The sequence below is a fragment of the Neopelma chrysocephalum genome, unplaced genomic scaffold, assembly GCF_003984885.1.
Source record: "Neopelma chrysocephalum unplaced genomic scaffold, ASM398488v2 Primary Assembly neopelma1_69, whole genome shotgun sequence".
NCBI classification, from domain to species: domain Eukaryota; kingdom Metazoa; phylum Chordata; class Aves; order Passeriformes; family Pipridae; genus Neopelma; species Neopelma chrysocephalum.
Window position 1 is genome coordinate 7,994,586 of NW_020897729.1, and position 13,568 is coordinate 8,008,153.

At 42.4% G+C, this 13,568-nt stretch overlaps 1 protein-coding gene across 4 annotated transcripts in view; it reads left to right on the plus strand.

Annotated features, from left to right (window-relative positions):
• The window catches only part of LRRC31 (leucine rich repeat containing 31), a 42,986-nt gene that overhangs the window by 25,721 nt on the left and 3,697 nt on the right, over window positions 1–13,568 (plus strand). For 2 of the 4 annotated variants that reach the window (XM_027685436.1, XM_027685437.1), the window contains 7 exons: window positions 4,489–4,754; window positions 6,440–6,697; window positions 7,951–8,100; window positions 8,482–8,649; window positions 11,120–11,287; window positions 12,109–12,276; window positions 13,045–13,212. In XM_027685436.1, coding sequence (XP_027541237.1) covers window positions 4,742–4,754; window positions 6,440–6,697; window positions 7,951–8,100; window positions 8,482–8,649; window positions 11,120–11,287; window positions 12,109–12,276; window positions 13,045–13,212 — 1,093 coding nt within the window. In that variant the 5' untranslated portion in view covers window positions 4,489–4,741. Of the gene's footprint in view, window positions 1–1,567; window positions 4,755–6,329; window positions 6,698–7,950; window positions 8,101–8,481; window positions 8,650–11,119; window positions 11,288–12,108; window positions 12,277–13,044; window positions 13,213–13,568 lie in introns of those variants that run through there. The other 2 variants (XM_027685438.1, XM_027685435.1) reach the window with 2 other exon arrangements.

Here is a 13,568-nt window from a genome sequence, read left to right on the forward strand (position 1 = left end):
TTCATGTAAATGATTAACTGAAAGGGGATTAATCCTGGCATAAGTTCAACTAAAAAGAATTTTCCAGACTGAAAATCTTCTCCATTAGTCTCGTATATTGTAAGAGAGAATGAAACATTAAGTTTCTACTTGTGTAGTTCCATTTAAAAAGGAGTAACTTGATATCAGAGTGTTAAAAATGTCTGCATTGAGGATATAAATATACATTTGCTGCTATAGATCTTTTAGTCTTTAATTTTATGGAATTCAAAATGCATATTCAATATGAATGAGTAGTTGGAAAAATCTAATTATAATTGCTAATATTAAATAGTTCATAGGGTAAATTCTGGCTTTGAAAAAAAGAATCTGTTTTAGAATTCTACAGTTCGTATTTACCGTCTGTGTTGGTATATGGAAGGTTGAAATTCTTACAGCTGTAATAAATCAGTGGCAACAGGGCCTGTCACACACCTCTGCTCACAGCGAGTCCATCCAGCACATGTCACTGTCATAGAATCCCAGAATGGTTGGGGTTGGAAAGGACCCTAAAGACCACCTCATTCCACCCTCCCTGCCATGGCCAGGGACACCTTCCACTAGACCAGGTTGCTCCAAGCCCAGTCCAACCTGGCCTTGAACCTGGCCCTGTCCTGCCAAGTGTGCAGCCCCCTCAGGTCAGGCAGAGCTCACTTTTGCATGCTGGCACCAGAGTTTCATAACTTTACTTTTTGTTATGTTCAAAGTATTGAAGTACAGCGAAATATCAAAATCTTCCTCAACCTTTCCACCCATGAAATCTACAGAGTTTAGGGGGCTGTTTAGGGTTACTCAGCACACATTTGTGAACCCAAGGTTTTATCTGGCTTTGTATTTTCTCAGTGCCTCCTCAAACCCCTCCTGTGAGCACTCTATGGTTGTCCATAAATATGGAATGAGGTGATTTGATTTGGTTTTCATTTCATTTCACACAGTGAAATGTATTTTAAATGGCTGCCTGAGGAACTACTGAGGCTTCTGGGCCATCAAAATCAGAAGGTTGAATATTTATTTTGAGGGAAAAGATGAGGATACTCAAACACTTTGGATCAAATTGAATCCTCAGGCATGCACACTGATCTGGGAAGTCTGGAATGAGTTTGCTCCAGGGAAGTGTCAATGTTGTAAAATATTTCTAAGAGTGTAGGAATAGATGAAAATAAAGTGTTTATCCAGAGGACAACACAGTGCTGACCTGTACCTGGAAGCCTGAGCTGTGTTTCCTAACCTTGGTTCTGCAGAGCACTTCCCAGTGAGTGCAGCTGTGTCCATTCTTCCTTGGGGAATGGTCTTTCCACCCCATCCTATTTGCAGTCTCTTCTGAAGGATTTTGTCTGGCCCTAAAGCTGATCCCTGCTGCTCTGTGGATTGCCTGGGTGTGAAGAAAGTCAGCATCAAATGAGTGGATGACACAGATGTTGTGGCACAGCATCAGTGCCAGCTGAAGGATTCCCAGCTGTGTAGGCAAGGCTGAACTTATGAGGGGTCAAAGTCAGAGCTTGAGTGGAAGGGACAGAGAAGGAGAGAGAGGATGGAGACAGCTGTGGAGAGCATGGTTTGATGTACATGGCTGGGAAAGATGAGGGCAGTGAACCTGGTGCTGGATCAGTCCACTCTTCCCCTACCTCCATTTGGCAGCAGCTCCTGGCACGTGTGTTCTGAGTCAGCACAGCCCAAGGGTGAATCCCCTGGCACTGGCCAAGTCAACCACGGAGCAATAAACCTTTTTCCACCCCCAGCAATTTCCTGGTCCGTGAAACTGCCCCCACTTCACTGGGGCAGAAAATTGGGCCACGCAAGAGAAGCCCATGGAGGCAAAGCTGGGGAAGGGAATTGCCATGGAAGCAAACAAAGGTCAGTGTTACTATGTGCTACAGGATTCAAAATATCAAAAATCCCTAGCACATAAATACCCAAATCATTAATTTCTATATAAATATTGGGCCAAGTGCCTCCCTGGTATAAGTGCAGCATTTGTAAGGCAGCAAGGATGGGTTTAATCCAGTGAGTTTAGATTCTCCATTATTTATACCAGATGCTTGGGGTTTTGTTTTCCTTAATGGATAATAAGGGTCATCCCAAACAGAGTTGTTACTTTGCTTGGGTTTCATTGAAAGAGACACTACTAAAGGGAGAGGAAATCCCCAAAATGATACTTGGTGATTAAGTACATAGAATATAGGATTTCAGTGTTTGCAAATCCTTTTTTTCAAATGAACTTGTGGCACTAATCCTCTAATGGCATTATTTCTTTGGAATATATGCCGGATTAAGGAGTCACAATGAGGCAAAGTACAAAAATCCACATTAATCTCTCACTGATGGATGCTGTGTGGGATGCAACTTTAACTATTTTGTTCCAAAATTGGTTCTGTTCCTAACCTTGCCCTAGGCCTAGACAGAGGGCAGAGTGGATATAAACAAGTGTGACACTGAGCACCCGGCAGATGGTCACAGACCATTTAACTGGATAGAGAGGGGAAGGCATTTATTATTTTTAAACTCCAAAAGCTCAGCCTGCCCCACGCTGCCCGTGACGTGCTGCAGGAAGCAGACACAGGTCTGGGAGGCAGGAGCAGGACACCTGCTCAGAAGTGTGTCACAGAGGAGACAGACACAGCAGATAACAGGGCCTGGCTGAGCTTGGCTGTCGTGATAGATCATGTGTTACAGCACAGCCTGGGCCTGTGGCAAAGCACTGCTCGTGTTTGCAGCCCAGTGCAGCCACCTCACTCTCATTAACTGCTTTGTTTTGGGATAACCCTCTTGTCCCCTCTTCCCTCACAGCTGTTGTAAAAAAGGTAAAGGTTTGCCTTCTACGAACAGGAGACACTGTGAAACTGCATTTCCCTTCTCACTGATTTACAGGCAGCCTGTGAGGGATTGTCACTGTCACTCAACAGCCTCCAGTGATGAAAGAGTTTCTGCATGGGCAGCACATCACCTGGAACACTGATGTCAGATTGTGCGAGTTATCCCAGCCCAACCACTGTAATTGGTGCTTAACCTGCTTAAGGATTTCCCCAGTTTCAGGGAATAGAGGTTATCAAATATTCCCATTCCACATTCTCATTGAATTGCAGTGGGCACTGAATGTCTTGGGCCAGAAGAACCCGGCACGTGTTCAAAAATACAGGTTGCTTTGTCCCTGCTTCATCCTTGGTCACTCCGTTGTTAAGCACAAGTAAAGAGCTGCCAAATCCAACAAGTTCTTTACTGACACAAGTGATTGGGATTTTCCATAGTCTGTATAGCTGAGGTGCCTGAATTTATGAAGTTAAATAGCACACAGGGAGTGATCCTTCCCAGTGGATACAGGTCTGTAGTGAGATACTAGTTTCAGAAACTGGGACAGGACAGTCACTGCTGGTGTCAGAAAACCCTAAAACCAGCTTGGAGATCCTTTCTGTTCAGGAACAGAAATGTGCCCTCCAGTCACGTAGGGAAAGATGGTTGATCACAGTGGGTTTGTGCATTTTTCCCTGGTGTAAATGTTTCCCAGTGTGACACTTCTCATGGGCATGATGTTCACTCTTAAGTTTTTCTATTCTTAATCTTATCCTTTGGGTCCTTGTGCCTTATTCCACCCTGTGGGAATCATTAGTGCATTGACACACTGAGTCAGGCCTGTCCTCAGCTGCTTGCAATGGAATCATTAGTTTTGTTTACCAGCTTTATCATTCCCCACCAAAATCACTCCAGTTCCCATATGTCTTTAGCGTGCCCATATCCATGGATGGCCTCTTGTGTTTAAGGAAGTATAAATTATATTGCAACAGGTGCAGACACAGGTGAGCAGGAAATGATAAGGGAAGTTGAGAATTTGCCATATGAGGGGAGATAAGAAGAGTTTGGCTGGTTTAGCCCACAAAAGGGAAGACCTCATAGATTGAAAAGGATTATCAAGGCTAAAGAGATTCAGCATAAATGGCCATTTTATGGTTAAGATAGGAATTGTAAGGTTCTCCATCATGGAAATCAGACTTCAGGGCAGACAGACAAAAAAAGATATAATGAAGTTTGAGGCAATATAGGGTGTGTCCAATGATTGCATTGTAATGTTGTATCATGATGTTGCCCATAAGCAGATTGCAGTGGATGATGCAGTGTGACCTCCTCTCCTGTCTCCTGTTGCCCCAAAATGAACAGGAGTGCCCTGGTCCTCTGTATCCCTTTTCCTTACTGAACTGTGCAACATCCTGCTGACAGTAGGGCTCTGCTCAGCCTCCAGCACTATTTCTGACCACTATGGACAAAAGGGGTGGGAAAACAAAGAGCTTTTCTTAAGGTAGTCTTGTAACCTGATCTATAGGGTGACTCAGCCCCTTCTAACAACAGCTGTCTCAGGGAGGTGCAGTGGTTTGGGTGCAGCATCGAGGGCTGTGCTGCCACTTCCTGATTTCTGCCTTGAGAGTGATCTGAGCTGGGACATGATCAGAGAATTTACATGGACTTCTCCACCCTCTCCAGAAAAGAGAGGCCAGGGACAGCAGCCTGACTTTTGGATACTGTGCAAAGGAATAGAGGCATTGGGGAAGAGCCCACACACAGCTTGTGCAGAGCTGCTGCTGTCAAACTGATGAAGGCAGAAACTTGTGAGAGAAAACTACTTGCAAAGTTCCTCTTAAGGAGAGGAGTGGGGTTTTGTTTGCGTGTCATGGCTCACCTCTCCTGCAAGCCCTGAAAGTGCTGTGAAACGTGAAAGGGATCCTCAGGAGAACCAATGGAGAAGACAGGTATGTTCTTTGTCTAAAATAATACCACTCTACAGCATGAAATCACAGCCAGGGTAAGCAGGAGTGCTCTGCAGCTCAGGAACTGTGCATGTACATCTCGGTACATTGGTTTGTATCAGCTCTGTATTTATAAGAAATAGAGCTGTGACAACATATTAAGAGCCAGACTCTAAACAGTGCATCAGCTTCTTGTAATTGTAAGTGCTCTGCCCTTGAAAACTTGTATTATGGCAGAAAACTTCTAACACAATGAGAAAATGTACATACATATATGCACATCAGTATATATATATACTCATATTTTTAAATACACACACACAAAGTATATGTATATAAAAATTACATTTGCTTTATTTTTACTCTTGCTATATTAACATGGAAACTATCTGTGCAAGTCACAGGGTTTCTGATTCTTCTTCATGTGTTTCTCTGTTTTTGGGAAGGGGATGCCAGTGACATTCTTCATAACTGATGGTTGTGGAAATGACCGAGTTCATGTACTCTGTGGGTGACAGCAAATTGTGGAACGAGTTCTGTGTGCGGGTCTGTGCTGGGGAAGGCGGAGTCTGTGTGAGCACAGGAATCCATTCGTGAGCTCTGCTGTGTTATAGGCTCGGGGGCTGAGCGCTGCTCGTTCCCCCCGCAGTCGATGGCACACAGCAGGACTCCATACACGTACATGTCTTTTCCTCAAAGTCCTCACAAAGTCAATGAATGCCTGCTTAGTTTTCATGACTGCTCCATTAAAAGCATGTCTGTGTGGGCAAATGCTGGAATTACAACTAAAGAAAGACCGTCCAATTAATGTTTAGAGAAAAACAAAACAGCTTCAGAATCACTGGCTGATGCTATAGCTTGTGTAGCATAAAAAGAAATAAGGAAAGCTGTATAAAAGCATAAAAGGAAATGAGGAAAGCTGTGTAAATTATAGAGTCAAACTTTACTGTGCCTGTGAATTAGTGACCAAAACTGAGGTCACTGAACTGTTCCAAATAAGCTCCCTGAGGGTTTGTTTTCTTCCAGCAGTGACACATTCCCAGTGTCCACAGCTATGATATCTGGTTGTTTTTGGCATTGTCACTTCAGCTTTGCTCTAAGGGTGCTGGGGTTTCATTTGCCTGTTCCACCCTGAGCTGTGACATTATTCAGGCAAGGATGGCCTTGTTCTCCCTGTTGTACACCTCCTCCTCCTCCTCTTCCTCCTCCTCCTCCTTCTCCTCCTCTCACCTTCCTGACTGCCAGACTGGTCTTTGGCATGAAAAATTACTTTGGTATCAGATGTAACCTGGCATCCCCTCAGAACAGGGACATCTCAGCCTTGATTCTCTAAATGAGGCCACAGGACTATGAGCTGAACCTGGGGATTGAATACCAGGGGAAGCAGCAGGTTAGTCCTCAGCACTCTCTGCTCAGGTGGGGTGGCCTCGAGGGCAGTTTGCTTTAACAAGGCAGCAGAGAGTGATACTTGTGCCATCGAGGACTGAGACCATTGAGTCTGCTGTGCCAACACTGAGCATTACCAGTTCCTTTTGAAGGAGGAGAGATATGTTCAGTCTGGTCAACTAAACAGTGTTCTGTTATTAGCATGAAGGCAATGGTGGTGAATTCTCAGTGCCATTATGAAAGAAGGTAAGCAAGAGTGAACATTACAAAAACTAATTCTATGTCTGCTGATCCCCTGAAAGATGACATGCTGAACTGCCAGGATAAGCAGGAAGAGGACACCCCAAAGAGTTCCCCGTTTGACTTTGTTATAAAACAGTTCCAAGGAAAGAGCTGTGCTCCTGAAAAAAGGGAAGAGCAGCCTTCAGCCATCAAAAAATTCTTCAGGGGCTTTGACTTTGGGAAATCTGAAGGCAAGGACAGAAGGGAAATTGAAGAAAAAGAAATAAACAACTCTGGAGCTGATGATCAGAGTGAGAAGGAAGATGTCTCTGTAGAAGGTAATGCTGGTACAATAATGAAATATATGTGCACGTGTATATATTTTAATTTCATAGAAAATCAGTTGCTGTTTTTGCTAGCCAAAATCCTGTATTTGCTCCTTACAGCTTATCTTTTAATCAGGATTTACTTCTGATTGGAACATTATCAAGGATGTACCCTCTAATTTGATAGGTGCCAAGCAAGGAGTAAGATCCATGTTGCTGAGGAGGGATAAAGCTTTTGGGTGACCTCTCCCTTGGTCTCCCATGTGAGAGGTCAGTGCTGAAGTCAGCTCATTAGTTGCAGAGCTTATTTGGTTTCTGAGCCAAGCTTTGAGCAGTAGCTTGGCCTGTTGTATTTAGGATGGGTCTCTGTCCACCCTGCTGCTAAAGCAATCTGAAGACAAGAAGAGGAGATGTTTCCTTCCACTTGACACTGGGGAGGGGGAGGAAAGGGGATGGGAATTCATCATGTATGTTATTTTGCACATACAAGAATACTCTTTACACTCACACCAGGGAAAATGAAGCTATTTTAAAAAAGGAGCTGGAAGGTGAGGCTCAGAACCCCATCCTTGGTCCTAAGGGTTTTTGGTCAGTTTGGGGAAACAGTGACAGGACAGCTACTGAAAGTGGGATTGCTATTTTGTGTAATTTTTGGCTGCTTTTTTTTCAGCAGTAGGCATTAGATGAAATTACTGATTTGCTAAAGGGTTTAGCATTGCATGTAAATGCAATTTTCCTTGCTGTACAAACTGCATAGAAGAGGGAGGTAAGTGGGTGTCGCTTTGCAAAGCCCAGAAAAGCAGGAACTGCCTTACACAGATGATGTATGAAGCTGAACACGGGTTGCCATGAAGGAAGCAGCAGGTTCACCACACAATTGTAGGGCCACTGGGTGCTGAGGGATCCAGCTCAGACTGCTGAGCAGTGGTAACACAGCTTGTGCATCCCAAACAGCTGCAGTTCAGAGCTGTGCAGGAATTTCATGTCCTTGAACTGGTGGTGCAGTTCCAAACATCCAAAGTCACTGGCACAAGGCAGTGTGGAGAGATGCAACGGGAGACACTTTTCTCACTCTGCATCAGGAGCTTTGTAGTGATTTGATCTATAGTGATCTTACTACTCAGGTCAACATTGATCAAAATCAGAGCCTGGTTTATTGACAGATTTAATTCATTTCCTGGAGTCTTCCCATGGCAGCCTCAGGCAGGTTTTACACCTTTTGTAAGTACCAGAGGTAACCAGGGCCCTATTTCTCTCTTGCTCAGATGGACACTCACATCTCATTTCTGAAGCGGAGTCCCCATCTGGTGAGCAGAGATTTAACCAGTTCATGCAGAAACTGGGAAAGAAACCCAACAGCAAGAATCTTGATCTAAATAATTGTACATTAAGTGAAGAAGATGTAACAGAGCTGGGTAAATAAACATTTTATTCAACTAATCACTTCATACCCTTCATTAATTCTTATTTGCCTGTTCAGTTATTCACTCTTCTCTTTTCCTTCCTCTTTCTTTTATACAGACCTGGTGTTTTTTAACATTTCATCTGGTGGTCCCAGAGAAATATTAATTAATAAATCATATAAATGATGTAATATATATAAATATAAAAATCATACAGATCTGTGAAGCAGATGAATGTCCTTACACTCAAACTACAGATAAGAAAACTGAGGTACAAATTGTCATGGCTTTATAATGCTTTATTGGTATAGAAAACACCTCAGTATTAATATGTGTTGACATCCAGAGTGTGCAGAAACATGCAAATGTGCCTTTTCTTTCCTTTCCTTGCAGCTTCTTTACTGCCATTTCTCCCAGAGCTGGAAGAGATCAGCCTGTCCTGGAATGGTTGTGTTGGTGGGACTTTGAAAGCTCTCACTGTCCATCTTCATCATGTGAACCTGTTAAAAGTCCTTCGACTTAACAACTGCAGGCTGACAGCTGAGGATGTCATCTCCTTAGGTACAGGATTTCATCTACATTTACTTCCAGACAGCTTGGGGCTAATGTAATCCATCTCATCTCTTCCTACATCCCACTCCTGCTGCTTCCACACTGGGCAATGTCAACTCCTGCTGTGAAACAGTAGAAACTTGGGCTTATGGGTGACCTTATACCCTTAGGTACCTCTGCCGAGTTTGTTCCTCAGGGTGTGAAGCTTTCACACTCAGAAGGGAACAGAATTCAGTCCTGTTTGCAGGAAAGCATGTTTTCAACTTAGATCAGTATTTTTTTGGCTAGCTGTGATATCTAATGGTAGACAGAAGAACTGAAGCAGAGTCAGTCAGAGTAGGGTCAGCTCAGGTCTTCAAGCTGCAGGACAGATGAGTGCTCATCATAAAAACCCCAATGGTCTTTTGGAGGAGAAAAAACAGAAGTGCTGCCTCAGAACTTCATGACTTGGGTTTTTTGCAAGTCTGAGAGAAGCCCATCCCTCTGCTTAATGCTTTCCTTGGAGTGCCTGCACCCTGCTTTCTGCAAGGCATGAGATTTAAAGGTTATAAAGATGGTATTACACACTCAGGTTCTGACACTGAGTCACCTCTGGGCCTGGAGTTTACTCTGGGGTGGATCTGTGGTTTGTATGTAAAAGAAGGACAAACTCAATCAACTATGGATTATAAAAGTTACTGTTTATTTTGCAGGTTCTAAAACTGGTCTGAGATTAAAAGCTGGTGTTTATGTTGTTCATATCCAAGCCTTTTCCAAGAAAGGTTCAGAAATAAAATTACGTATATGTTGGTAGCTCAAAAGCAGGTCATGCTATCTGCTGGGGAGGAAAAACACATTTCTCCAAAAGCTAGTGAAAATAATTGATGTATTTCTGATGAGGGTAAAATCTGTGTTTTATTTTCTATTATTTTTTCAAATTAAGTTAATTCTTTTTCAAACTCTTTTCTCATACTTTTTTTTCCTTTTGAGTTTTATTTGCTATATTTCCAATTGATTTATTCTGCAGGGTTCTGTGCTGTTTCCTTCCCATATCTGTTTATCCTCTGCTGAGACAAACACAAAACTGATCACAGGACTTGAATTTCCAGTCGAAATGTGATGCCCTTGACATGGGGAATAACAACAGTCAGTTTGCATTGATTTTGCCTGCAATTTTGAAAATAACTCATGTATTTAGGCCAATATTGACTGTTTGACCTTGTCCACATCTATCTGAGGAAATGTGACCTCTTGTGGATTCAGTGCATTCTGCTTAGAAATCAGTGTCTCAAATGTAACCATAATAACCTTTCCTATGAGATTGCTCAGAGCTGTGACTGTGTGAGGGGATAGGAAACCATTCCTGGAGTTATGGTCCTTTATTTATCTTCTGGGTGGAAAGTGTGTCTGGAATGCTTGTCCTAGTGTCAAGCAGAAACAGGCTCTGCTGCACTTTTCAACTGTACAGTTTGTTCAGTATTCAAGACTGAGGCAATAATTTAAAATAAATGCAAAAATAAAAATTAAGACATATCCTTTTCTCTCAAACCTAGATATTCACTTACAGAAATAATTATTTTTCTATTATAAATCTTTTGTGAAGACTTAATTATGAAAACACACAGACATGAAAGGTGGTTACTATTAAAATACAGTTCTCAATTATTAGGTTGATGACAAGACTTTGGATCAAAAATTTTTGTGGGACACTTTGAAATTGCATTTGCATATGGTCTGATTAATTGATCTTTCTTGGGAATGAGTATATGCAAATATGCATCTGCCTCCCTCCTCTGCAAAGGAAGTTAGGAAGCTGGATTTTATAGTGGGATGTTGGTGTTTCAAAGAAGCACAGATCATGCTGGCAGATGCTTCAAGCCTGGAAAAGGCTGATTTTTCTGAATGTAATCAAGGTCAGTGCTGTCTGCCTTGAAATCATGGGAAAGTTAGTTCGAGTCAAAACAATGATCATCTTGCTTTCTTATGAAGTGAGTCAGAAACTCCTGTCAGACATGAAACTTTCACATTTCAGAAATAGTAGTGTGAGGAATTCTTTCCTCCCTTCCAAAATGACCTGTGGACACAGCACAGAGGATGTTGGAAGTTTGCCAAATAAAACAGAGCAGAACTGTACAGGACAGTAAATTCAGACTTGTCACTTGTATTGATTTCCCTCTAGACTGGACTTTTTGGGTCCTGGCACAGGTTTACAATGATGTCCAACAGCCTGATGAGAGTTTGGGAATGTGAATAAATTTCAGGTCTTGTGTGTACTGTAACAATGACTTGTGATCTACAATGCTCCTTAGACAACGTGAGATTTTATACAACTTTGCTGCAGGAGCAACAATTCATTCAACAATTTTCCTGGCAAAACATTAAAAATAAAGTAATTTGAGAATTAAGTGGCAAACCTTCCTCTTTAATATATTTCAGACTTGTATTTTTGTTTGTACTGAAATTGATACCTAGAATGAATCATCCCATATTTCTGTTACAGGAGAGGCATTTGAAATTGTTTCTCAGCTTGAAGAACTGGATTTGTCGTGGAACAGTAACATAGGTGGAAAACTATCGCTGCTAACAAAAAAATTCCAGAAAGGATGCAAGTTAAAATGTCTGAAAATTACAGACTGTAACCTGACTGCAAAGGATGGGGAATCCCTTGGTATGTGTGTCCATCTAGCTGGACTGAGACTGGCTTCACAAGAATGGAGCTTATTTGACTTTGTTGATGGCTGTATGCATTATAACAGTATTTACGACAAAATGTGGGGATTTAATGCAGTTTCTTCCAAAGAAGAAAGTTGTTTTCTCTAATCATGTGAGGAAACATTGAGGAGACAATTAGATCTAAATCACAGTCTGGCAGCCTCTGTGGTCCAGGGGTGCTGGACCTTTTGAGACCTTGAGCAAAAGAAGTGTGCCAAAATTTCCAGCACTGATTGCTTAAAATTAAGCAGCTGAATATGTAGTTATCCATGAGATGGGAAAGAAAGCCTGAGAGTTGGGAATTTAGGCTGAGCTGGCAACCACTGACCACTCCTCCCATCTGTCTCTCACCACAGTGTAATCCTGTGTGGTCTTTTTATCTGAGTATTTGTTTTCAAAGGTGTTTTCTCTGTAAAGAGAAGCCTTTGTGCTCTCATCTCCACTGCAGGAGGAGGCCCATATGTAACATACAATCCTCTGTATTTTCTCTCTGTATTTCTGCTTTTATTCCCCTGTATTTTTTCAACTGTCCACGTATTTTTTCACCTTTATTTTCATACAGGTTTTTCACTGATTTTTCTTGATTCCTATCCAATCTTTATTTTGCTGTATTTTGGAGGTAGAACAGGAACTTAGCAAGACTAAGCCACATGTACAGGCAAACCCAGCCCACTTCTTTCTGTTTGTCATGGTGCTGTGTTTTTCTAGGGTTCATCTGTATGTATTCCAGACAATTACCAATTCTTGTTTTCCTCTCTTTTTTCTTTTTTTCCCCAGCTGAATTTCTAAATGTGATCCCAAACCTTGAAGTATTAGATCTCTCTATCAACAAACACATCGGCTGCAGCATGAAGGTTATGGCTCAGGATCTGAAAAACGTGCCAGGCTTGAAAGAGTTAAACTTGCACATGTGTGGATTAAAGCAAGACAGCCTCCAGGGCTTAGGTTAGACTTTATGTTCAGAAAGACTTTCATTCTGAATAAACTGTACATCTGAAAGCCATTTAGGAAAGGCAATGAGGTGGGATTTTGCTGATGTTTTGGCAGCATTAATGGACAGTCGTTATTTGCTGTTTGAGGATTGATAAAAGACTACAGAGGCTTTCAGCAGGAGTCACATTTATCTGCCCTGAGCTCAAGCATGTGAAAGTCAACGGGGAGAGTCACCCTCCACACCATTTATCTGAGACACATCTCAGGGTTGATTAGTGGCTCCCTGGACATGCTTCCTCTTTCCCCAAACAGAACCTAGACAAGGACACAGACAGGCCAGCTCACTTTTAACAAGCTAATCCTACTCTCCCAGGGAAATCCAAATTCACCATTATCACTTAGAGAGTGCCCAGTGAAGCCATATGAAATGGGCTTGTTATCTGTGTCTCTCCCTAGTGGATGTCTCATGGATAAGGCAAAACAACTGGCATTAATTAGCACATCCATCAGCAATTCCTGCAAAAGGCTGAGGATTGAATGGATTTGGGGGATGAGCTGGCCTCACCTTCACCTGCTCCTTCAGAGAGGAATGGAGCTGCATGGATGGGGAAGCTTTGCTGTATTACTGTATGTCTGCTGTGATTACACTCTGAAGCTTAGTCTAAGAGCTTTGCCTGCAATACCTTGTGCAAACTTTGACGCTGAAGTAAATAAATGCCCAAGCTGTGACCTGGGCTGTTGTAGCAGCCAGTGACCAGCTTGCCCCCTCTCCCATTTCAGACACTGCTTTGCAGCACCTCACAGAGCTGAGGAAATTAGACATATCGTGTAACAGAGAGATTGGCGGTGGCTTTAAAGACTCAACAGCTCATTTGGCCAGCTTGAAAAATCTGGAAGTCCTTGATCTTCACCAGTGCTGTGTCACAGAAGAGGACATGACCGTTTTGTGTAAGGACATGTTGAGGAAATTCATTAAGAATCCAGGTTTTGACTTCTGAAAATATCTCAAAGACGTAAGGAATTCTGCCTGGCAGAATAGCTGATCTCAGTATTTTTTCATTAGGCAGTTCTGGAGGTGCAGTGTAGGGAAATAGCTTTCTTGATCAATATGGAGGGGTATTTTTGCTGAACCAAAGGAAATCTCAGAGTGCCTGATCCCACGTGGAATTAAGGACCTGAATCCACCATAATTCAGACCCATAATGGGAATGTGGGAACTGCCTCTAAGCACTGCTTTTTTTTGATAATCAGTAATTTTGGAAATACCCAGGGACAGTTCCTCCACTGCTATGAATTAGATAGAT